Raw genomic sequence first — 24,926 nt, 5'->3', positions numbered from 1 at the left:
GAGAAGATTATATCAGTTTTTAAAAATAGTGAAAAAAGGGAATGGAAAAATAATTCACAAAAAAAATTAACAAAAAATTATATAACCATCAATCTCATGAATAAAGAAATGCAAATTCAAAGTACAGTGAGGCCTCATTTTTGCCTATCAAAACAGAAAATTTTATTTTAATTAACCTTTGATTCAGTAATTCTATTTCCAGGTCCTTGTCTTAAATAATTAGAGAGGTGCACAAATATGTGTGTTCAAGGATATTTATTGCAACAATATTTATGAAAACGACCTGAAATTCCAACAATAGAGACAGACTTAAATAATGCATAAAACATTCATATCATAGAATATTTTACAGCTGTTTAAAATCATGTTTTTGTAGAATAATCAATGATTTCAGAAAATGTTTATAAAGTTCAAGATTTAAAAAGTATAATACAAAACTGTACATAGAGCAGGATTCCAAAATTTCAAATGCAAATACATATAGGTACATATATACATATACCACAAATAGAAAAATGACTGAAAGAAAAAAATATGAAAATGTTAACGCTTGTTATTTCTGTGCAGTGGGATTATGAGAGATTTCATTTTCTCGTTTAAAGTTTCCTATATTTTCCAATTTTCCCTAAATTATGTATTGCTTTCACATTTAGAAAAATAATAAATAAATGTTAATAATAACAGTGAGATCAAAGGAGTTCCAAAAGATTCCAACATAAACACTGTGTGTTTTGATCATCCTTTTTTTTTTTTTTTTATAAGTGGCTAAATCTTCCAGCTAAAAAGTTTTTATTTCCAGTAGAAGTAGTACTTGTATTTTTTCCTTGACTGGATTTGGATACAGGATCCATTGCAACATATTTGATTTGGAAACCTCCAGCTGTCACTGAAGCATCACTTAGAAACTTCAAGGTCATGACATTTCCTGTTGCGGGGAAGGAGGCAAAAGAACAAAGATGTTACTCTCCTTTGATTTGGCTGACAATTCAAAGACTCTTCATTCTCATAGGAGAATATAAGAATTCATGAACAAGATTCCCAGAATTCAGAGGTCGATTCTCAAGCTGAAGAGTCTGTGGTTTCATTGCCTCATGGGACAGGGTGAGAGACGTTTGTATTTTTTCCTTTGCTCCTTCAATCTATCCTACAGGAAATTTTGTCTATTGTATTTATTTATTTATTTTTGAGATGGAGTCTCACTCACTCTGTTGCCCAGGCTGGAGTGCTGTGGCGCAATCTCGGCTCACCGCAACCTCTGCCTCCCGGGCTCAAGCGATTCTCCTGCCTCAGCCACCCGAGTAGCTGGGATTAAAGGCACACACCACCACACCTGGCAGATTTTTTGTATTTTTACTAGAGATGGGGTTTCACCATGTTGGCCAGGCTGGTCTCAAACTCCCGACCTCAGGTGGTCCAAGCACCTCAGCCTTCCCAAGTGTTGGGATTACAGGCGTGAGCCACCGAGTTGGCCTCTCTCTTGTATTTAAAAGGTACTCTTGGGCTGGGCCTGGTGGGTCACGCCTGTAAATCCCAGCACTTTGGGAGGTCGACGTGGGCAGACCACCTGAGGTCAAGAGTTCCATACCAGCCTGACCAACATGGTGAATCCCCGTCTCTATTAAAAATACAAAAAATCAGCCAGGCGTGGTGGCGTGTGCCTGCAATCCCAGCTACTCGGGAGGCTGAGGCAGGAGAATCCTTGAACCCGGGAGGTGGAGGTTGCAGTGAGCCAAGATTCTGCCATTGCACTCCAGCCTGGGCAACAAGAGCAAAACTCCGTCTCAAAAAAAAAAAAAAAAAAAAAAAAGAAGATACTCTTTGTAGAAGGAACATCCACGGAATTACAGGAGAATGGCAGGGCAGGTCAAACCAGCGATGGTTGGATGAGTTATTTACTAAATGATGTCAGAGCAACAAGTTTCACATTTATTAGAAATGAAGCTAGATTCCTACTTTACACAGAGCACCTAAACACATTTTACCGTAATATAAAGACCAAAATGTGCTAAATAAAAAGGAAAAACTTTATTATATAACATAAAATATAGGAATATTTATATCTTTTTCAAAAAGGAGGCAAAGGCCTTCTTTTTGTTTGTTTTTGGAGACAGGATCTCACTATGTTGCCCAGGCTGGTCTCAAGCTCCTGTGCTCAAGTGATCCTTCTACCCCAGCTTCCCAAAATGTTGGGGTCACAGGCATAAGCTGCAAATATATATAAACAAAAGCAGAGTATATACATTCCTAATGCTTGCTTTTATCTATTAACTCATTTAACCCCCACAACAACACTGCGAGGTGAGGGGGATACTTTTTAAATATTCATTTTACAGATAAGAAACTGAGGCACAGAGTGACTACTAAGTAGCTTGCCCAAAGCCACAGAACTAAATGGGCAGAGTCAGGTTTGAGCACAGGCAGTCTGGTTTCCGAGTTCATGCTCTGATTCTCAGACTGCTATTTTCTCATATTTGGAAGATTTGCCTAAATATAAAAAAAAATTTTTGCACGAGACAGACTGAGAGAAAATAGGGTTAATATCTCTAATATACAAAGAAATAAAAAAGAGAAAGACAAAAGCGCCAAAGAATATGCAAGAAATATAAATTCATAGGCAATTCATAGGTGTTCAAAGGGCTAATAGACATTTAAAAATGTGTTCAAAAACACTACCAAAAATTCAACTTAGATTATTAATGATACTTTTTTGCTCTTCTATTGTGAGAGAATTCAGAGAATATTCAGCTGGTTAAAATGCAAATTGGTTAGGTATGAGTCGACAGGCCTTATTAAAAAACAAACAAACAAACAAACAAACACAAAAATGGCCGGGCACGGTGGCTCACGCCTGTAATCCTAGCACTTTGGGAGGCCGAGGGGGGTGGATCATGAGGTCAGAAGATTGAGACCATCCTGGCTAACACAGTGAAACCCTGTCTCTACTAAAAATACAAAAAATTAGCCAGGCGTGGTGGCGGGTGCCTGTAGTCCCAGCTACTTGGGAGGCTGAGGCAGGAGAATGGCGTGAACCCGGGAGGCAGAGCTTGCAGTGAGCCGAGATCGTGCCACTGCACTCCAGCCTGGGCGACAGAGCGAGACTCACTCTCAAAAAAAAAAAAAAAGAAAAGAAAAGAAAATGTAAATTGGGAGTCAGCCAGGCAAGGTGGTTTATGCCTGAAATCCCAGCACTTTGGGAGGCTGAGGCAGGAGGACAGCTTGAATTCAGGACTTCAGGACCAGCCTAGGCAACATAGCAAAACCCCATCTCTACTAAAAATAAAAAATAAAAATTAGCCTTGTGCGGGAAAATCACTTGAGCCTAGGAGTTTGAGGCTGTAGTGAGCTGTGATGGTGCCCTTGCACTCCAGCCTGGGTGACAGAACAAGACCCTGTCTCAAAAAAAACAAAAAAAAAAAAAAAAAAAGAAAAGAAAAAGAAATGTAAATTGGCACTGTAGGAATCTATTTTTTTTAAAGTAGAATTACTGAGTAAAGACAGAGGTTTTAAAATGTTCATTGAAATGTTGAATAACAAAAGAAAAAAATCAGAATCAAATGCCTCAGAATGTTAAATATTAGTACATGACAAATTACAGTATATCCATACAGTGACCTATTAGTCACGAAAAAGAATCTGAATGATCTAAATATCGTACTCTGACATGGAAATATGTCCATAGTTTCCACGTATATAATGTTTGTATAATAGAAAAACATCTGGAAGGATGGTCACTACAGAGTTATCAAATGCCTTTCTGGGATGGAGAGGTGAGGAGAGTAGGCACATCCTTACTTTTATATCTCTTATTAATGTGGTAGGATTATGGACAATTTCAGGTTCTTTCTTTCTTTCTTTCTTTCTTTCTTTTTTTTTTTTTTTTTTGAGACAGAATATCACTCTGTCTCCCAGGCTGGAGAGCAGTGGCATGATCATGGCTCACTACAGCCTTGACCTCCCTGGACTGAGGTGATCCTCCTACCTCAGCCTCCCGAGTAGCTGGGACTACAGGTACGCATCAGGATGCCTGGCTAACTTTGTATTTTTAAATTTTTTTTGAAAGGGAATCTTACTTTGTTGCCCAGGCTAGCGTGCAGTGGAGCCATCTCAGCTAACTACAACCTCTGCCTCTCAGGTTCAAGTGATTTTCCTGCCTCAGCCTCCTGAGTAACTGGGATTACAGGCACGTGCCACCACACTGGGCTAATTTTTTGTGTTTTTAGTAAAGATGGGGTTTCACCATATTGGCCAGGCTGTCTTGAACTCCTGACCTTAAGTGATCCACCCGCCTTGGCCTCACAAAGTGCTAGAATTACAGGTATGAGCCACTGTGCCCGGCTGACTTCTGTATTTTTTTGTAGAGACAGGGTTGCATCATGTTGCCCAGGCTGGTCTCAAACTCCTGAGGCTCACGCCTCTCACCTTGGCTTCCCAAAGTGCTAGGATTATAGGCACGAGCTACCATGCTTGGCCAATGTCTTTATTTTCTATTTTTGTTTTGTAATCTATACCCTGGGTTGAGTAAGCGTATATTTAAAAAGAAAACCAGATCAAAATGTTAATAGTATTATGCTTGATAGGAATTTTTTTTTTTTTTTTTGAGATGGGGTCTTGCTCTGTCACCCAGGCTGGAGTGCAGTGGCACAATCTCAGCTCACTGCAACCTCTGCCTCCCAGGTTCAAGCGATTCTCCTGCCTCAGCCTCCCAAGTGGCTGGGACTACAGGCGTGTGCCACTGCACCTGGCCAATTTTTTGTATTTTTAGTAGAGACGGAGTTTCACTGTGTTAGCCAGGATGGTCTCGATCTCTTGACCTGGTGATCCGCCCACCTCATCCTCCCAATGTGCTGGGATTACAGGCATAAGCCACCACACCAGGCCTATGCTTGATAGGATTTTATGTTAACTGTATCTTATATCTTCTTTTTCTATTACTTTGTATCAATGTCCTCTTCCTGATTTTTTGCTAAATCTTTGGCTTTTTTGTTTTAACTATATTCTTTTCTGTTTCTTGATTTGTTTCTCTTTGAATGATAAATTGTGTGGGGTTTTTTTCCCCAGTTTCTTGAAGTTGTGCCAATAAAACCCCACCACTGATTTGATTACATTTGGAGTAAGTTGTCTATTTTAGAGAAAAAAGGAAAATGTAAAATTTCAGACTTCTTTTTTTTTTTTTTTTTTTTGAGACGGAGTTTTGCTCTTGTTGCTCAGGCTGGAGTGCAATGGCGCTATCTTGGCTCACCACAACCTCTGCCTCCCGGGTTCAAGCAATTCTCCTGCCTCAGCCTCCCAAGTAGCTGGGATTACAGGCATGTGCCTCCATGCCTGGCTAATTTTGTATTTCTAGTAGAGACGGTGTTTCTCCATGTTGGTCAGGCTGGTCTCGAACTCCTGACCTCAGGTGATTGGCCTGCCTTGGCCTCCCAAAGTGCTGGGATTACAGACGTGAGCCACCGCACCTGGCCTAGACTTCTTTTTAACTTCTTTGTTTAATAGGATTCTCATCCCCCAACTACCTCCTACAGCAATAAGATGTTTTCTTTCAACTTTCTGTTATTATAAAATATATTTTCAAGAAAGGAATGAGAGATAAGTAAACGGTTTAATTTAATAGGTTATCTTTCTTAAGGGAGTTTGTAACAGAATAATGAACTAACAAGGTTTAAGCATTAATCATTCAATAACAGAGCAGGAAGTTCCATCTGTTACAGTTATGACGAATAAATTAGAATTGAGTCACTGAAAGGCTGGGGTGTGGGAGTAAGTTAACTAGTAGTATCTGAGTACTTAGAAATTGCAACTCAATGTAGTTTTGTTGTTTATAGTTGCAGAAGTACTGTGATAGTTTTATGACATGGGAGAAAATAGAGCACATAAAAATGCCAGCTGCTGGTGCTGGTGATGGAAATAAAATAAAATACTGAATACATGTAAGAAAGGAAGTTTTTAGCCAGAAAATAGCAGTATGGGATAAATTAAAGAGTGATATTGCATATTGAGATAAATTTATGCGACTACAGGGCATTTCTTGAGGTACATTTCTTGGAACAAAGTCACAGAAAATAATGGGGGGGTGGGCAATATTTGGAAAGCACTACCTATTATATGTGGTCTTTTCAGATTTACTACGCATGATTAGCATATTAAAAGATCCCTGCTGTCTTCCAATAAAGAAACCTGTTTGATATTGTTTAACCCAACGTTTTCCAAATTTATTTGACCTTAGAGCCCTCTTCTCATGTAACATCTATTTAAATCTCACAGAACTTTGTTATTTGAAACATTCTCTGGAGAATATTGTACTAAGATAAAAATGTAATGAATATGATGTAAGATTGTTTTAGTGACAAAGATTTTTAATGACTTTATAAATGACTTCAACCCTTTATCAATGAAAAATTTCAGCCATTTTATTAGCACATTTATGGAAATCATAAACTATAGCAATATTTGTGGATTTGCAGATTCAAGACTCTCAGATACATTACATTTTCAGCAAAGAAGAGTTTATACATTTTTTAGTGCAAGCAGTTGGCATAAATCTTTAATTTTTTTTTTTTTTTTTTGCATTTTACAAGCTAGCAAGCTGCATCTAGTGTTGGTTCTTTCAACTTTAAAAAGTGAATAATAACTACTATTTACTATTTAACAGTGTCCCTTTACTTTCAGGGACACTGTAAAGAAACAAATCATAGTTTTGGTCCTCAATTTAGAACCTTACCTGTACTGATGATGTCATCTGGAAGCTCATCTCCACAGTATCTGAAAAGGAATTTTTAGAAAAGAGATGTCACACAAATGAATATTATACAGCTAGTAAAGTGGCTGTTACTGATAATTAAGCCTCTAAGTAATAGCTCATTGTTCCATAATTTTTAAAATTTCTATTGTTATTTTACCTGGATTTGTAAGAGAGAATAAGAGTTAAAACAAAGTTTGTTATTTGAAATAATCTTCTTACAATATTGATGATATTTTATTTTATTTTATTTTATTTAGATGGAGTCTTGCTCTGTCGCTCAGGCTGGAGTGCAGTGGCGCAGTCTCGGCTCACCGCAACCTCTTCCTCCTGGGTTCAAGCGATTCTCCTGCCTCAGCCTCCCAAGTAACTGAGATTACAGGCATGCACCACCACACCTGGCTAATTTTTGTACTTTTAGTAAAGATGGGGTTTCACCATGTTGGCCAGGCTGGTCTTGAACTCCTGGCTTCAGGTGATCCTCCCCCCTCAGCTTCTCAAAGTGTTGGGATTACAGGTGTGAGCCACCGCACCCAGCCAATGAGATTTTAAAGGAAAGATATGTGTGGCATTTTTACTTTGTGTAACTAGAAAATTTTGTGCAGCAGATAATTTGAATCTATTTGGAAAAATTAAAATTTTCTTTCTTTTTTTTCAGATGGAGTCTCGGTCTATAGCCCGGGCTGGAGTACAATGGCACAATCTCAGCTCACTGCAACCTCTGCCTCCTGGGTTCAAGTGATTCTCCTGCCTCAGGCTCCCGAGTAGCTGGGATTACAGGTATGTGCCACCACACCCTACTAATTTTTGTATTTTTAGTAGAGACAGGGTTTTGCCATGTTGGCCAGGCTGGTCGCAAACTCCTGACCTCAGGTGATCCAACTGCCTCGGCCTCCCAAAGTGCTAGGATTACGGGCATAAGCCACTGTGTCCAGCCTTAAAAATTTATTTCTAATTAATTTTATAAAGTTTTCTTCACAGTTGTAGAAGAATGGGCATATGCTTGGTGATATTAATATTTTGAATTCTAGGATAGACTGATTTAAATCTGGAAAAATTATTTTGGACCTTATAGGTGTAAAAGGATTTGATTTTTATCTGAATCATGACTTGAAAGGAACCCTTTTACACATATAAAAAGGTAAGGGTTTTACAGGTTTCTAAATATGTAATTTATTCTAGAGGAAAAGTCTAAATTTACCTAAAGGGTAAATTATATAATATAAATCCAAGAAATAACAAATTAGCCTGTTCAAACCTCCTAAAGACAGTAGTTTATTATTTTATATAAGATAGGATGTTGCTGTATTGCCCAGGCTGAAATACAATGTTTATTCATAGGCTTCTTCCCAATTCTCAGCACGGGAGTTTTAATCTGCTTGTTTCTGACCTGGGCAGGTTCACCCCTCCTTAGGCAACCTGGTGGTCCCCGACTCCTGAGAGGTCATCATATTGATGCTGCTCTTAGTGTGGACACCCCACCAGCATAGCGCACTGTAGCCCAGAACTACTGGGCTCAAGTGCTCATCCTGCCTCAGCTTCCAAAGTAGCTGGGACCACAGGTGTGCCTGCCTGTACTTTGTTCTTAATTCCCCAACTCTACTTCGTGTCTTCATCAAACTATTTTTATAAACTATCTTTTCTCTATAGCAGTAGTCTGTCAGCTAAAGAAGAAAACAAGGCCAGGTGCGGTGGCTCACGCCTGTAATCCCAGCACTTTAGAAGGCTGAGGCGGGCGGATCACCTGAAGTCAGGAGTTTGAGACCAGCCTGGCCAACATGGTGAAACCCCACCTCTACTAAAAATACAAAAATTAGCCAGGCGTAGTGGTAGGCGCCTGTAATCCCAGCTACTCGGGATGCTGGGGCAGGAGAATTGCTGGAACATGGGAGGCAGAGGTTGCAGTGAGCCGAGATTGTGCCACTGCACTCCAGCCTGGTGACAGAGTGAGACTCCGTCTCAAAAAAAAGAAAAAAAAAAAAAAAAGAAAAAAAGATGTAGAAAGAAGAAAACAAAACAAAAAATATTTTCCCTTAAAAAACTCTTCATTTTTGCAAGAAATGCCTTTGGTTTTCTTTGTATTTAAATTACACGTTCAAAATCAACATAAAAAGGGATTGAGTTTGTCATTTTTAAGTTGTCCCCATTACCATTTTTTCCCCATTAAATTACTATCATGTATAATAGAGAATTGAAAACTGATAGTCTATTGATAATTGATAGTCTAAAATATGGGTTATTAGGTGGGGACCTGAATATATAAAATACCTAATTGTACACTCTTTAATTTGCAATATATCATAAGACACTCAAAATTCAAAGTATATTAAAGATTTGGAGTGTGAAGAAAAAGGTTGTGTTCTAGCATGTTGAAAAGCCAAAGGAAAAATATTAAAGAGAGAAAGGGTTAAACTTTGCTTATTTACCTTACTTCCATAATACTTAGCACAATGCTTTGTAGGAAGAAGAAAGGCAACAATTACTGAATTTATAATCCTTTTTTTTTTTTGAGACAGAGTCTTGCTCTGTCACCCAGGCTAGAGTGCAGTGGTGCAATCTTGGCTCACTGCAACCTCCACCTCCCGGGTTCAAGTGATTCTCCTGCCTCAGCCTCCTGAGTAGCTGGGATTACAGGCGCCTGCCACCACGCCCGGCTAATTTTTGTATTTTTAGTAAAAACAGGGTTTTGCCATGTTGGCCAGGCTGGTCTTGAACTCCTGACCTCAGGTAATCCACCCACCTTGGCCTCCCAAAGTGGTGTGGATTACAGGCGTGAGACACCGTGCCCGGCCCTATAATCATTTTTAAGGTTGTAAGAAATTAGAACTTAAAAACCTGAACAATTTTTGCAACTCACATATCTTTCTTCCTCCTATTGTTAGTCAGATCTTGAGGTGTTTATAAAATAGACTAACTAGTTCTTACAACTTAGCCATAATCAAAAGGCAGCTCTCACTACTTTAATAAGTATGTTATAGTCAGATCTTGAGGTGTTTATAAAATAGACTAACTATTTCTTACAACTTAGCCATAATCAAAAGGCAGCTCTCACTACTTTAATAAGTATGTTGTAGTCAGATCTTGAGGTGTTTATAAAATAGACTAACTAGTTCTTACAACTTAGCCATAATCAAAAGGCAGCTCTCACTGCTTTAATAAGTATGTTGTAGCAGCCAGCTAAGAAAAATCTTTGTTGAAAAATGATATGGTGCTTTAGGAGAGTAGAACTATTCCAAAATCAATATTATAGGGACAGTTGAGGGAAAATTAAAGAAGCATCAAACAAAATACTGGACATTCATTTAACTTCCTGTATGGGGACCCATACGTACCTTCCCACAAAGCCATGGACATCATCGTAACTGTCATATATTTCAACATAATCAGCCAAGCAACCTGGGTCATCTTCAAGGTCAAAATCTAAAAAACTCAGGTGAATACGCTGACCATACTTGAGTCTAATGTGCCAGTAGCAGATTTGGTTATCTTCGTACTCATTTGGGAAGCCTGGAGATTTAAAAATTCGCTTTGGATCTGTAAAGACACCACCACACTCCTTTGCTGAAATGAGAAGAAAAAAACGTAAAAACCCCAAAGCATTAGGAAAAACATTATCCCTGTTAAAAATGACATTTCTTAGCAATCTATTACTTTTTATGAAATGTTAAGTGTCTTAGTATACAGCATCTATGGTATATTATGTATGCTTTTAGCTAAAGAATAAATGTATTTTTTCATCAATAGTTACTAAATTCTCTAAAATGAACATGGACTCTTTGTGAATTTATTTTTATTTTTATATTTTGAGACAAGATCTCGCTCTGTCACCTAGGCTGGAGTGTGGTGACCCAATCATAGCTTATTGCAGCCTTGAACTCCTTGGCTCAAGCAATCCTCCCACTTCAGCCTCCTAAGTAGTTGGGATGACAGGCATGTGCCACCCAGCCCTGGTAATTTTTATTTTTTTTTGTGTGGAAATGGATCTTGCAATGTTGCCCAGGCTGGTATTGAACTCCTGACCTCAAGTGAGCCTCCTGCCTCTGCCTCTGAAAGTGCTGAGATTATAAACATGAGCCACTGTGCCCAGCCATGAATTTTAAAAAAGTAAATATAGTAAGAAAAAAATGGCTAGGTGTAGTGATGCTCACCCTTAGTCCCAGCTAATTGGGAGGCTGAGGCAGAAGAATCTCATGAGCCTAGGAGTTTGAGGCCAACCTGGGCAACATAGTGAGACCTCCAGCTCTAAAAAATAAAAATAAAAATAAATTTTAAAATTAAAACAATTGTAATGTAATTAATTGTACTTTAAAAAATATTTTTATTTTATCTTTTAAGGCATAACATAACAAGTGTTTTGTGCACACGCCTATTTTTTGTTGTTGTTGTTTTTTGAAATGGAGTCTCACTCTGTTGCCCAGGCTGGAGTGCAGTGGCACAATCTTGGCTCACTGTAGCCTCTGCAATTGTTCAAAAAATTCTTATGCCTCAGCCTTCTGAGTAGCTGGGATTACAGGCATGAGCCACCACGTCTGGCTAATTTTTGTATTTTTAGTAGAGATAGGGTCTTGCCATGTGGGCCAGGTTGGACTTGAACTCCTGACCTCTGGTGATCGACCCACCTCAGCTTCCCAAAGTGTTGGGATTATAGGTGTGAGCCATGGCACCTGGCCTATGTCTATGTATTTTGACAAATATATACACATTTATATTACAAACAGCCCTATCAAGATGGTAGGGACTTTGCCCTGTGGTGTCACCATATGTCTTCAGGGCCACAAGCACTTAGAATAATGGATCCCATAAATTCTGCTTGGAAAATCATTATACAATTTCATGATCGCAAGAGACTTTAAAGTCACTCTAATCCACTTAAAAGGAATAATTTATAATTATTCTGTATACTGCCTTTACTGATTTTAAACTGATACCCTAATCCTAATATTTTAAGATTTGATGGAGATATTCATGTTTGTTTTTCCAAGTCATTCATCATTTAACAGATTTCAGTATGTTATAAATTGTCATAAGAAAAACAAACACATATAAAACAAAACAAAAACGCTGTCTCAGAATCAGTGGTTTGCAATATGACCTAGAGGGAAAGCTAGGAAGAAGCCCTGGTTAATTTTAATTCCATATCAGGTAAGTGTCTAATGTCTAGAAAAAAGGTGCTCCCCAGCCTTTCTATGCTCCTGTTCTGCTTTGATGAAATAAAGCAGAACAGGAGCATAGAAAGGCTGGGGAGCAACAAATGAAGGTCAAGGATCTAGTTCAAGCTTGGTGACTACTCTACACTTCATTTTCTTCATTGGTAAAATAAATGTAGCCATACCTTTCCCATTATCTATCACACAGGGTTATTCTAAGGATAAAATACAGAAAATAATTTAAGGATGTTATGCAACCCATAAGCTATTCTTACTGTATAATAAAATATACAACACATAGTTTGTATGTCTGCATAAGGATGTATATTGCCAGCTTTAGGAGTGAGTTGTTCCATCCCATAGCATCCAATCTTTGTTGTATATATTAATAGATTAGAAAAAATTCAAATATTGAACTAATTTGGCTGCCTATTTGGCTATATTTATTTAGATCTATATTTTATGTTATATCTAGTTACTGCCTCATCTATTATTTAGAATATCAGCTCTAACTTGGTGACATTGATTAATCAATAATGATTGCTTTATTTTTGTGAAGCCATTATTTTTTTTTTTTATTCCAGTGATGTTTCAGTGAACTGTTCCCCTAGTGCTAGTTCAGGCGGTCAAGTCTCCTTCAAGTTAACCACATCCTAAATAGTCAGCATACCGCCAAATCCAAAAGCGAGCTCAATGCACTGAGAATTGGGTAAAAACAAATCTCCCAGGATTCTGTATTCCCAGAGTGTATTCAGCCTCTCTGAGAAAAGAAAGCAACTTATAATAATTTATAATTTAGGATTATATTCTTATGAAAGGGCAATGAAATACTGAAAGGACCGTTTCATTGGCACTTCTTCAATGACTCTAGAGTTTAATCTATGGAAATTATCCAGTGGAAGCTCAGAGATCCTAAAGTTTATCAAGTGAAAGAAGAATCAGAGAATACATTTGAAAAGAAGAGTTACTCTTAAGAGTAAAAAAGAGTGGTCTGCATAAATATATTTAAGAAAATGTAAGAGAGGGAGGGAGGAAAGGAAGATACATATTGTTGACATAACTAAATATAGGACTAAATTAGTACTGTATAGTATAGGACTAAATAAGCTTAAAGCATGTCAAAGTGACTTGAAAGTTAAAGTTACATAAATGCACTGTTAAGTATTTATTCCTATTTTGTCTCAGTTAAGACTAGTTGTAGCTGTAGGCAAAAATCTTTCTACTTGGACTACACATAATTTTGAGATATAGGTTAGTTACAGACATGAGAAACTATTCTCCAAATGTTAATATCATTAAATAATAGATTTTATAATAATACACTAAAACCTCACTATGTAACTCTCCTACTGTGTTATGGAATTTCTTATAGGGTAAATCCAAATGGGACACATCTGAGGATGTTTATGATCCTAAATGCCAGGAAGACTTTGTAACATACTGTAATATTTTGTAACATTGTCCTGGTGGAAATATACCCAAAAAGAACAGCCTACTTTTTCTCCAAGACCATGACCTAAGAATAATTCTTTATAGTAATTATGAGTTAATTTTCTCATTATTTCCTAGTTGCAAGCAAACATGGAAAAAATATGAATAAAAATATATGGTATAATGATAGCTAGTATATACAGTATATAATTGTTAAACCATAGAATTAGAGTTGCTTAGTTTGGAAGGACTAGCATATATACACAAAAAGAAATTAAGGAAAGAATTTATTTGTTTACTTTGTCTCCTTTTCCCCATTGTATCAAAAGGACAATTTTGAATAGTTAACATTTGGTAGCATCACTTTATTGTTTTAGCTAATTTACTGTGACAAGTTTTTAATCTGCTTTTTTATTTTCTTTTTCTTTATGGCTGGGAAGTTCCCTGGCACAGAGAAGATCTGAATTCTCAGTCCCATCTGCCTAATCATTATTGACTCCTGATTTGGGGTTACTTAATTCTCTAAGTTTCAATTTCCTGATTTCTAAAATAGGTATAACAATAGCTCCTTGAAGAATTATTGTGAATATTAAGTTAGAGTGTAGACGAAGGAACACAACTCAATGTCGGGTATAGTATAAGCACTTTATGAATTGTAGTTATTAGTAGTAGTTATTATTACCAAAATCAATTATTTCTGGAAAAAGTAGCCATTTCTTTTTTAACAACCTCTTAGCAGCATGGAACTGTTTTTGCAAAACATAAAATTATTATTTTTAACACACCGTGTGGGTTGTAGCAATAGGCATCCCATCTTTCACTCCTATTGAGACGGACTCCATAATCAATAATGCCAGTTTTTCCAAATCCACAGTTGGGCCCTGGCTTCACAATGGGGTATCCAACTCTGCCCTTAGCCATCCATCCAGCAGCACAGACATGAAATCCTGCAAGAAGAAAAAGAGTTATGGACTAAACAGGTAAACTGTCTTGGCTAAGCAAAAGTCATCTTAGCAAAGATAGCCACTTCCAATAGTAAGTTTCTTAACTGGTCAAATCCAGTTCATGTAAAAGGGAGAAAATTGCTTCCTTAATTAGACAAAGTGTGAATACACATGAAATATAACTTCTGATTTTTATTGGAAAACTACCTCTTACTTGAAAAAAATGCAAATGGACTACAAATTATTGTGGGTATGAAACTAATCCAAGTTCAGAGCTGGCTTCTTTTCACAAATGACTTATGGAATGCCATGAGACAATTTCTGAAATTATCAATTTTGAAAAAATATTTTCAAGTGGTAATTTAATTTCTATTTTAGGATCAATTAAGATATTTGTAATATCTTATTTATTTATTTTTTGAGACAGAGTGTCACTCTGTCACCCAGGCTGGAGTGGGGTGGTGCAATCTCGGCTCACTCCAATCTCCGCCTCTTGGGTTCAAGCAATTCTCCTGCCTCAGCCTCCTGAATAGCTGGGCTTACAGGCATGCACCACCATGCCCAGCTAATTTTTGTATTTTTAGTAGAGATGGGGTTTCTCCATGTTGGCCAGACTGGTCTCAAACCCCTGACCTCAAGTGATCTGCCCACCTCAGCCTTCCGAAGTGCTAGGATTACAGGCATGAACCACCACGCCTGGCCTATTTATTTATTTAGAGACATGGTCTTGCTCTGTCATCCAGGCTAGAGTGCAGTGGCATGAACACAGCTCACTGCAGCCTCCACCTCCTGGGTTCAAGCAATCCTCCCACCTCAGTCTTTAGAGTAGCTGTGACCACAGGTGTGCATCACCACAACTGGCTAATTTTTTTGTTTTTTTTGTAGAGATGAGGTTTCGCTATGTTGCCTAGGCTGGTCTTGAACTCCTGAGCTCAAGCAGTCCAAAGTGCTGGGATTACAGGTGTGAACCACTGCACCCTATCAGATATTCGTAATGTTTTAAAAGATTTGAATAAAGATAAATTCTCTCATACATTTCAAACAAAGGCTCAGCCCTGTTTCCTTTGCTCAGCCTCAGAGGCTGTTTTAGTATCTGTCAATGCCACCAAGAGCAATTTTACTAGAGGTCCAGGATGGAAAGTAAAGACTATGGGCTTTGTCTCTTCCATTCCAGTTACTATGCCCCATGCTGCCCCCTGATTACAGACCAGCAGTCATCTGGGCAGGCTTTGGGGCATTTGAGAAAACACTCTTATTTTTTTTCTTGAGTAATGTATCAACTTTGCCGGATGTTATCCAGTCAGCAAAGGAGTTCTGAATGGGGGTGGCCCATTCTCCCCAAAGGCCAAGAGAGATGGTAGCAATCCACTTTTGTATAAAGAAGCATGTAACACCAGTTGATTGCTGGGATTTTCACCAGGTCTTCTGATACCATCTTCCCAGTTTCTTTCTGCTTCTATCTCACGACCTTCCTGTCCTCCTTTTCCTTATAGCTTTTGATCCTGAAGTACAAATACATTCTCCCACTTAATGGAAAAAAATTGGGGGAAAAAGCCACTAAATTCAATATTTCTCTACCAAGTAAATTTCCTTGTAAGACTCAATATAGTACTATAGCATCATTTAACAGCCTCCATACTGAGAAGTCAAAGAGACAGAACAATACTAAAAAGAATAGCAATGGCATTGAAATTAATGAGAAATTTAAATAATATTGAAATAATGAGGTTTTCATTTTCTTTTGACTTGTATTTTATTAGGTCACACTGGGTTAAGACTCCACATAAGTTGCTGGTACTAGAAACTGTCTGCCAACTCTAGGCAGATGGATAGAAGTCAGAGAGCAGAGATGTCCTAGGGGCTTAGTGATATATCAGAAGGGGGTTGGAGAAAGAAGTCTTACTAGGGCTTAGGAAAGATGGATTTTTTTCCTCCAAGGATAAAAAAGAAGAAAAATCATTGTGAAATCAGTTACCAATTTTTCTGGCTGCCTCTAGCTGCTTGTAAGTTGCGAGATGGCCGCCTTCAAATTCACACACCGCCTTAGCTTCTGCGTAGGTGAGCTTGTATTTGCCAGACCGTGCTTCTCTGTGGTACACACCGGCTGCTCGTTCTGCAAAATCAGATGATGTCGTAAAAGCACTGTTGTTCCTTCTTAAGGAACAGGGGAAATTTTGTGGCCTCAGCTGGAAGATTACAACAGCTATTGTTCCTGCCAAAGGGCTTTCTGGGTTGGCTGCCTTGGGTAGCTAAGTTTTCACTGTTAGGAAGCTTTGGGGAAAAATCTGAATGAGGGGGAATTTTAGGGGAATTTGGGGCCATAAACAGAAACTTTAGGCTAAATTATGTTTTTTTGTTTGTTTGTTTGGTTGGTTTTTGTTTTGTTTTGTTTTTTTGAGACGGAGTCTCTCTGTCTCCCAGGCTGGAGTGCAGTGGCGCGATCTCAGCTCACTGCAAGCTCCGCCTCCCGGGTTCACACCATTCTCCTGCCTCAGCCTCCCGAATAGCTGGGACTACAGGTGCCCGCCATCACGCCTGGCTAATTTTTTTTTTTTTTTTTTAAGTAGCGACAGGGTTTCACCGCGTTAGCCAGGATGGTCTTGATCTCCTGACCTCGTGATCCACCCGCCTCGGCCTCCCAAAGTGCTGGGATTACAGCCATGAGCCACTGGGCCTGGCCTAAATTGTGTTTTTGATCTGATAGCCTGAAATAAAGTTTTCGTTTTTTTTAATTTTGTATTTTTATTTTGTGAGACGGAGTCTCACTCTGTCGCCCAGGCTGGTGCAATCTGGGCTTACTGCAATCTCCGCCTCCTGGGTTCAAGCGATTCTCCTGCCTCAGCCTTCCGAGTAGCTGGGATTACAGGCATGTGCCACCACAATCAGCTAATTTTTGTATTTTTAGTAGAGACGAGGTTTCATCATGTTGGCCAAGCTAGTCTTGAACTCCTGACCTCAAGTGATCCACCTGCCTCGGCCTCCCAAAGTGTTAGGATTACAGACGTGAGACTCTGTGCCTGGCCTAAAATAAAGTTTTTAATACAACATTGTATTGCAACACTATCCACAGGTGATAAAGTTTTGGCTTTCTGTTGGATTTAAGCTATATAAAAACTTGCAAAGGTAAGCAATAGGGGAAAGAAAAGGAGGTGAAGGCAAAAGAAACTAGTGAAGATGGATCCATTATGTAGGCTCACAATGATGTAGAAAAATAAGCTAAAATATCCAATTGAGGGAAATGACTAATGCAATATAATTAAGAATTTAGGCCGGGCGTGGTGGCTCACGCCTATAATCCCAACACTTCGGGAGGCCGAGGCGGGCGGATCACGAGGTCAGGAGATCTAGACCATCCTGGCTAACACGGTGAAACCCTGTCTCTATTAAAAATACAAAAAATTAGCCAGGCGTGATGGCAGGCACCTGTAGTCCCAGCTACTCGGGAGGCTGAGGCAGGAGAATGACATGAACCCGGGAGGCGGAGCTTGCAGTGAGCCAAGATTGCGCCACTGCACTCCAGCCTGGGCGACAGTGAGACTCTGTCTCAAAAAAAAAAAAAAAAAAAAAAAAAAAAAAAAAAAAAAGAATTTAGTAAAACAAATAAAAACTGAGGAAAGATCTGAAGGGATCCAAAGCAAATACTAAATTAGGGAAAAGAAAAATAGATTCAAACACAGCAGAGAAAAAACTGGACACACCTAACTACCAGTTAATGCCTCAATTTTTTATCTGATTTGTCTTTTTTAGTTCACATATTTTTCCCAACATATTTTAGGCAGTGTTAAGTCATACATGAGTTGTCTTCCAATAGATCACTGTTTAAATGGATTGTTTTGAGTTTGGAGTCCCTTCTACCATAGAAACAATGTGAAAAGATTCCCAGGACAATAGTCATAACATTAGCTCTGTAGTTAGCTCTAATAGTTCTATGTAGTCTGACATTATGGTTAAGTCTCTGTATCCTGACCTGTGCAATCAGCCACCCTTAGGACCATTTGCAGTGAGGACATACATATTTCTTGGCACCAAGAAATGAATCCAGGAGAATTAGAAATATAGTTCTTTGTTTTCCACCCCAAACTGAAGTTGACATTGCCACAGCTCAATAAGAGAGGGTGCTTGTTTTTCTGAACTCCAAGGATCCTGCTCTTATACATTACATAGTAAATCCCATTACTCACACACAGAGGACCTTAGTCAATCTGATGCTCGAGGTCAGAGAATACCAGGAACATCAGTCAAGTTGTTTCTCTATTGAAAGATGCCTGCTGCCCAGTGTCCTTCATACGGCAAAGCCTCATTAAACTTTTGCTAGTTTTCAATTTAGTTACTTTGAACATCATACCACGGGGTATTTTGCTAGGTGCTGTGGGTCAGGTTCTATCCTCAAGGAACTTGGACACTAGTGAATATTTTGAATTTCTTTATCTTGAAATAGAGGAACACCAAAGCTTTTGGTAGAGACAGGAGGCCTGTTTAGCTTACTTACGTATTATAATAGAGATTGTTGTTAATCATTAAAAATGTTAAAAATTATATTTCCTAAGAATAAAGATTAAAAGACCTGTATTTGAAAACAAATTTTGTAAAAATTATTTTAATGTATACAAAGTTTTCTCAAACTGATTTTCTTCATATTTTATTTCAAAATTAAAATGTGATGTATACGGAAAAAATTAACGGAGATTTGGCCGGGCATGGTAGCTCATGCCTATAATTCCAGCACTTTGGGAAGCTGAGGCGGGTGGATCACCTGAGGCTAGAAATTCCAGACCAGCCTGGCCAACATGGTGAAACCCCGTCTCTATTAAAAATACAAAAAATTAGCCGGGTGTGGTGGTGCACGCCTGTAGTCCCAGCTACTTGGAAGGCTGAGGCAGGAGAATTGCTTGAACCAGGGAGGCAGAGTTGCAGTGAGCAGAGATCATGCCACAACACCCCAGCCTGGGCGACAGAGCGAGACTCCGTCTCAAAAAACAAAAAAACCAAAACAAAACAAAACAAAAAAATTAACAGATTAAAAAAATAATAATTTTAAGTTTTCCTCCAAGTAATTTTTCATTTTTTAAAAATCTTTTATTTTAAATTCGGGGGTACATGTGCAGGTTTGTTACATAGGTAAACTCACATCACAGGGGTTTGCTGTACAGATTATTTCATCACCCAGGAATTAAACCCAGTACCTCTGTTCCTCTCCCTTCTCCCACCCTCAGTAATTTTTCTTAAACTTTTGGTACCTACTGAAACTTGTCTAGTAATAACATAATAACAGAAATAGCAAAAAATTTTTGTTATAATTTCTGATTTAATTTATTAAATATTAACATTCCACTTTGTTCCTCTAATAGCACCAAACTTCCCAGTATGTTGCCATATGAACAAATAGAGAACTCTTGGAGTATGTACCTGACAATTTTAAATAAGGTGTTTTATTAAAAATATTTCTCAATTCAGAATTTTGAGCTATTAAGATGGACCTTTGTACAATGAATCCTAATTTTACCTTTCAGAAGCAATAATATTTTATTAATTTATCTAGTCAATAGTCATTTATTAAAACTGAAAATTTGTTTAATAAATGTTTTCTCCTTTTAGTGAGTGGCGGCAGTAGAAATGGACTTTGGTTCCACTGCTGTTTCTACCATGGAGTTGTATAACCAGATGAGCCTCAGTTTCCTCATTTGTCAAATGGGACTAATGATAGCTTCTGGACCACAGAAGGAACTCAAGATACGTCACTTTTCCTTTCTTTCTTTTTTTTTCTCTGAGACAAAGTCTCACTCTGTCACCCAGGCTTGAGTGCAGTGGTGAGGTCACGGCTCACTGCAACGTCTGCCTCTTGGGCTCAAGTGATCCTCCCACTTCAGCCTCCTGAGTAGCTAGGACTACAGGCATGCACCGCCACACCCAGTTAATTGCGTTTTTTTTGGTAGAGACAGAGTTTCTCTATGTTGCCCAGGCTGGTCTTTTTAATTCCTGGGGTCAAGCAATCTGCCCACCTCAGACTCCCACAGTGCTAGGATTACAGGTGTGAACCACCGCATCCCACCTTCCTTTCCCTTCTTTTTCAGATTCAACAATAAAAATAATTGCTTATCTGTGCATTTTTTATTCTCATGATCCATGTAAAATGATTGTAATTTCTTGTCCTTAACTGTTGTTTGTTTTTGTTTTGTTTAAGGTACTATTTTAAAAATTAGATGATACCGGAGTTAAAATAAGCCTTAGGGATCCTTTACTTCAACCTTATCATTTTACCAGATTGGAACCATAACCTAGAGAATTTAAAGTAAACTTGTCCAACTTGCGGCCTGCCAGGACGGCTTTGAATGTGGCCCAACACAAATTTGTAAACTTTCTTAAAACATTATGAGTTCCCTGGGCCAGGTGTGGTGGCTCACGCCTATAATCCCAGCACTTTGGGAGGCCAAGGTGGGCGGATCACGAGGTCAGGAGATTGAGACCATCCTGGCTAACATGGTGAAACTCTGTCTCTACTAAAAATACAAAAAATTAGCCAGGCGTGGTGGCGGGCGCCTGTAGTCCCAGCTACTTGGGAGGCTGAGGCAGGAGAATGGCGTGAACCTGGGAGGCGGAGCTTGGAGTGAGCCGAGATGGTGCCACTGAACTCCAGCGTGGGCAACAGAGCGAGACTCTGCCTCAAAAAAAGGAAAAAAAAAAAAAATTATGAGTTGCCCAAGACAATTCTTCTTCCAATGTGGCCCAGGGAAGGCAAGTGTCCTGTTCTTGATAGTTGCTAACAGATGTATCCCTTCTAATCCAACTATCTTTCCTTCCTAAATGGTTTCTAAAAAGATTATATTGATCCAACCAACTATAAACATCTGTTCTAGGCTGGCTGGTCAAAAATTTGCCCCAGATTGAAGCAATTTGCAATTATCCTGACCCTCAGATTTGTAGCATACATTAATAGACATTTGAATTTGCTTCTCTCTACCTCTGGGGCAAAACTTCTATTGTCCAGGTTTATATTTTTGTAACATATGACAACACTTTAAAAGACAACTCTAAATTACTTGATTATTAGAGGGTTTGATAATATTTCAAAGTTTATCTGCATGGATTTAATTCTTACTAGCTTTATGACATTTAAAAAAAATCCTGACAAATATGAGCGTATTTCCTATATTTGACTGTATACAACAAAAATAAAGAGATGGGCTCATTCCTCTACTAAATTTCAGATCCCATCTTGGCCAAATGGATCACAGTGAAATTCGTTCACTGGCTCAAGCTGAAAAAAATAGGCGGCAAGGCTGTGCATTACAAATTAGGCTTTTTAATGAAATCCGCATGGTTGCAGTTATTACCAGAGAGAAACATGCTGAAAGGGAAAATATTCTACAACTGTGCTGTTTAGCAAGCATAAAATCAAAATCTAGGTTAATTTCGCCTTCTCTTTATTTCTTTATTCTATGCAAGAATCTATGCATTTTCCCCCAAGAAATTCAATTTTTTTTACTATTAAACACAATAATGAACATAGAGCAATATCAATTTGTATCATGAGAATTAAAGCATTGTTTAGCATACTGTAATCTAAGGGGTGTTTTGGATTTTCTGCATTTTCCTTTTTTGATCTATTGTTTATCTTCACTGTTTGGCCTGTCTCATTCCTTACATTTTACAAAACAAAATAACAAAAGAAACTTTCCTTGTCTAACAAAAGGGTCAGAAAAGTATTTATATGGATAGTAGAAACAGAAAGAATCAAAGTGGTAAGAATGCATTCAGAAGGAGAAACATTTTTCACTTTTTTCTGTACTGCAAGCTGGCTTGGTCAAAATAGTCAAAATGTTTGAAAAAACTAAGATATAGACTATAGCTCAGAGTACATGAAGCAATTATTATAAAATTTTCGTATACTCCAATTTACCTGTTAGGATTCTGAAATCTGATTGCAAATGCATTGACATAAAAACAGAAGACTATATTGAAGTTTCTAGTTGGTTAAAGAAATACTCCTCACTGTACTACTACATCTGCTTTGAAAAGTTTAAAAATATATTTTCATACTGAATATAAATATTAACTGCTATTTTCTACTGAACAATTCACTTTATAAAATGCTATTTTTAAATTTTAGAGGACAAGAACACTTAAAAAAAAAAGCATGTGTATTCCAAAGGCTATCTTTCCTAAGCATTTTCTTTGAGAACATCAGCCTTGTACAGAATAGAAAAAGTTACTGCTTTAAATTTCCTTCTCCATGATTTAAAGAATTGACATTCTCAACAAGAGGCTCATGAGTGAAGGTTCTTACCAAGCCATATGGAGTTATGAAAAATTCCATCCTTGAATCCCCATCCTTGAGTGTCTTCCCATAGCAAGAGAAATAAGTAAATTAAGATGATCATATCGTCAGTTGTAGTGAAGTAACAGCCTGTTAGGGGCTGCTCACAAATTCTCAGAGCAGCGGCTGAAATGTGACTGAAACATCTGGTTTCCACATCTTTTAAATAGTTTTTTTCAACTGTGAGGTCAGCAAGTACTCTCCAATGGCATTTTCCGCTGTAGAGTTACACAATTATCTCAGTGTCTGAAGCAAATCCTCTGACTCATTTGCATTGGCAACCAAAACTAAGGAGATAGAATGATCATCTATGTTTTAAAATTAACTTACTAAGAACGGAGTTCATTTATTGTTAGTCACAAACACTTTTCTGTTAGAAAGTTTGTGTAACTTGATGCAGATTTAGCAGTGATTAAAAGAAAGTCAAACTTCAGTAGGAATTTCAAGATAAATCCTAAATGTCTTATTTGCAGTGTCAATTATGGGATATGGGGTTAAACACTAATCTTTTATTGGTAATGTTGGACTGGCTTTTCTAAACATTGTCAAGCCTGTGGAAAAAATTTAAAACAAAAAGTATGCACAGCTTGGAGAATCCTAATTTTTCTCCAGTGATATATGACTTCCTTACTCTCGGTCTGCTTTTCTTCCAGGGTGGGGTCTGTTGCAGTCTTTGGTTTGTTATGGTCAGCAGCTTAATAAATGTATCAGCTCCCAGAAAAGTCTTTCAATTTCAGAGCGTCAGGATGTTCCAGCAGCTTTGGGATGTCCTATTATAACACAGTTTTCCCAGGCCACAAATTCTTGAAGTGTTGGGAGAAAGGTGGGTAGATTAACAAAGTTAATAAAAATTTGTCCCTAGCTTCCCTAGACCACTCTAACTTTGAAGAAGACGATCAAGGTAATAGATAATAATTATTACAGTAAAGTCATCATGTCTTCAAATATCCCAAACTTTCCTCTTCCTTTGTGTAGAATCCTTGGGTAACATATCTGATAATACTCCCACTACCGCTGATGCTAATGGCATTTCCTATTGTTCATTGATAGCCATTTATTGGCAACTTTTGATTTTTTTACAAAATTGGTCATTTTTTGCTACTTAGATTCTCTACTTTTGGTCTCAAATTGCTTCCCATTCACTCCTATTATAGCATTCATTTCTCTCATGCTTTCTTAGTCCCTCCAATGATGTTGGAGTTCTTTGAAAAAGCCAACTTGCTAGACATGCTCTGGTTTGAAGTTAGCTTTGAATCCCTTAGACATCTTTGCTTTGAACATCTCAGGTGTGTTCTGGTCTCATCTCTTCTCAAAAGAGCAGTTAAGGGGATGTAGGCTGAGAGTACAGAATTTATTGGATGCTCACTGAGGTACACATAAAGTTACTAGCATTGAAAATCTTTATTTTGGGCTGGTGGCACATGAAAGATGAGGGAATTGTATCCAAGTTCACAGATAGGGTTAGTGAATTTAAGTTTGTTGCAAAAGAGAAAGGTATAGTTTAGACCAGGTGGGTGTGACTATGGAGAAGACAGGCATGGTTACTGAGAGCAAGATTCATAGGTAGTTGGAAGGAATAAACCATGATATTTCTTTGGAAAGTATAATTATATGCGTATTTTAAGTTTGTGGTTTAGGAAGTAAATATAACTTTAGTTGTGCAGTGCTACAGCAAAACCTTCCCATAGTCTTTCCAATTCTTTGCTTGTCACATCCTCCAGCTGTGCCCTTCCTGCATCTCTCTCAAGCACCTAATTTCCCCCTAGTTCTCATTTATCAAAAATTACTCTCAGGAAAGGGTTTGCAATTAATCTTTAGTTAGGCCAGATTACTAAGAACAGATACCCTTCTGTGTTCATTTGCATTTTAATGAAGCTCCAAGTAGAGCGAAGTGTGAATGTTCAACTTCTTTTAACACGAAAATTTAATGAGTTGCTTTGATGAATTAACCCAATCTGGGGTGGAGGATTTCTTTCTCCTCTCTCCCAACTCTCATGCAGAATATAAATATTTCCCCTTACCTCTGCATAGTGTCTGAAAATCTCATCCTCCATATCATCAAGGAAATAGAGAGTAATGCCTAATGATGTAAGTTCTGATTCTGAGGGGCATTCAATAAAGGAAAGAGGAATTGGGTTTTCATATGGAAAAGATGCAGAGGGTAATCCTGAGGACGAGAGAGAAGAAAAGAGAGAGTAGCAAAGGAAATGTTGCCTATGAACTTACCTTGGAAGTTGTCTAAGAAGCACCCTCTGCCCAGCCTCCAGCACACACCACCCAGGATAAGCCTCATGAGGAGCTGAGAGAAGATACACTGATAAAAGTTCCTTTCAGGCCGGATGCAGTGGCTCATG

General features: G+C 38.1%; 1 protein-coding gene and 1 long non-coding RNA gene across 2 annotated transcripts in view; one reads left to right on the top strand and one right to left on the bottom strand.

The window, feature by feature from the left end:
• Nucleotides 1–241: 241 nt before the first annotated feature.
• Nucleotides 242–22,719, bottom strand: TNFAIP6 (TNF alpha induced protein 6). The gene is made up of 6 exons (XM_516218.7): nt 22,543–22,719; nt 16,234–16,371; nt 14,100–14,261; nt 10,069–10,297; nt 6,719–6,759; nt 242–925 (listed from the first exon to the last, which is right to left on the bottom strand). Exons 1-6 carry the CDS (start codon nt 22,634–22,636, stop codon nt 756–758), a joined length of 834 nt encoding a protein of 277 aa, XP_516218.2. The 5' UTR covers nt 22,637–22,719; the 3' UTR covers nt 242–755.
• The window catches only part of LOC134808041 (uncharacterized), a 41,621-nt gene continuing 17,612 nt past the window's right edge, over nt 918–24,926 (top strand). The window contains exons 1-2 of the long non-coding RNA XR_010150078.1: nt 918–1,101; nt 7,395–7,516. This is a non-coding gene — a long non-coding RNA (uncharacterized LOC134808041). The remainder of the gene's footprint in view (nt 1,102–7,394; nt 7,517–24,926) is intronic.

The sequence above is a fragment of the Pan troglodytes genome, chromosome 13 (genome assembly GCF_028858775.2).
Source record: "Pan troglodytes isolate AG18354 chromosome 13, NHGRI_mPanTro3-v2.0_pri, whole genome shotgun sequence".
Lineage (NCBI taxonomy): Eukaryota > Metazoa > Chordata > Mammalia > Primates > Hominidae > Pan > Pan troglodytes.
This window is presented reverse-complemented; position numbering and strand designations above follow the sequence as displayed.

What these genes read in the sequence shown, in the direction of transcription:
- TNFAIP6 (XM_516218.7), bottom strand. Translation starts at nt 22,636, where the DNA reads ATGATCATCTTAATTTACTTATTTCTCTTGCTATGGGAAGACACTCAA. An exon ending in TCATAACTCCATATGGCTTG is followed by an intron (nt 16,372 to 22,542) that starts GTAAGAACCTTC and finishes CTGATTTTGCAG; the next exon opens with AACGAGCAGCCGGTGTGTAC. An exon ending in AGAGGCAGCCAGAAAAATTG is followed by an intron (nt 14,262 to 16,233) that starts GTAACTGATTTC and finishes TTCTTCTTGCAG; the next exon opens with GATTTCATGTCTGTGCTGCT.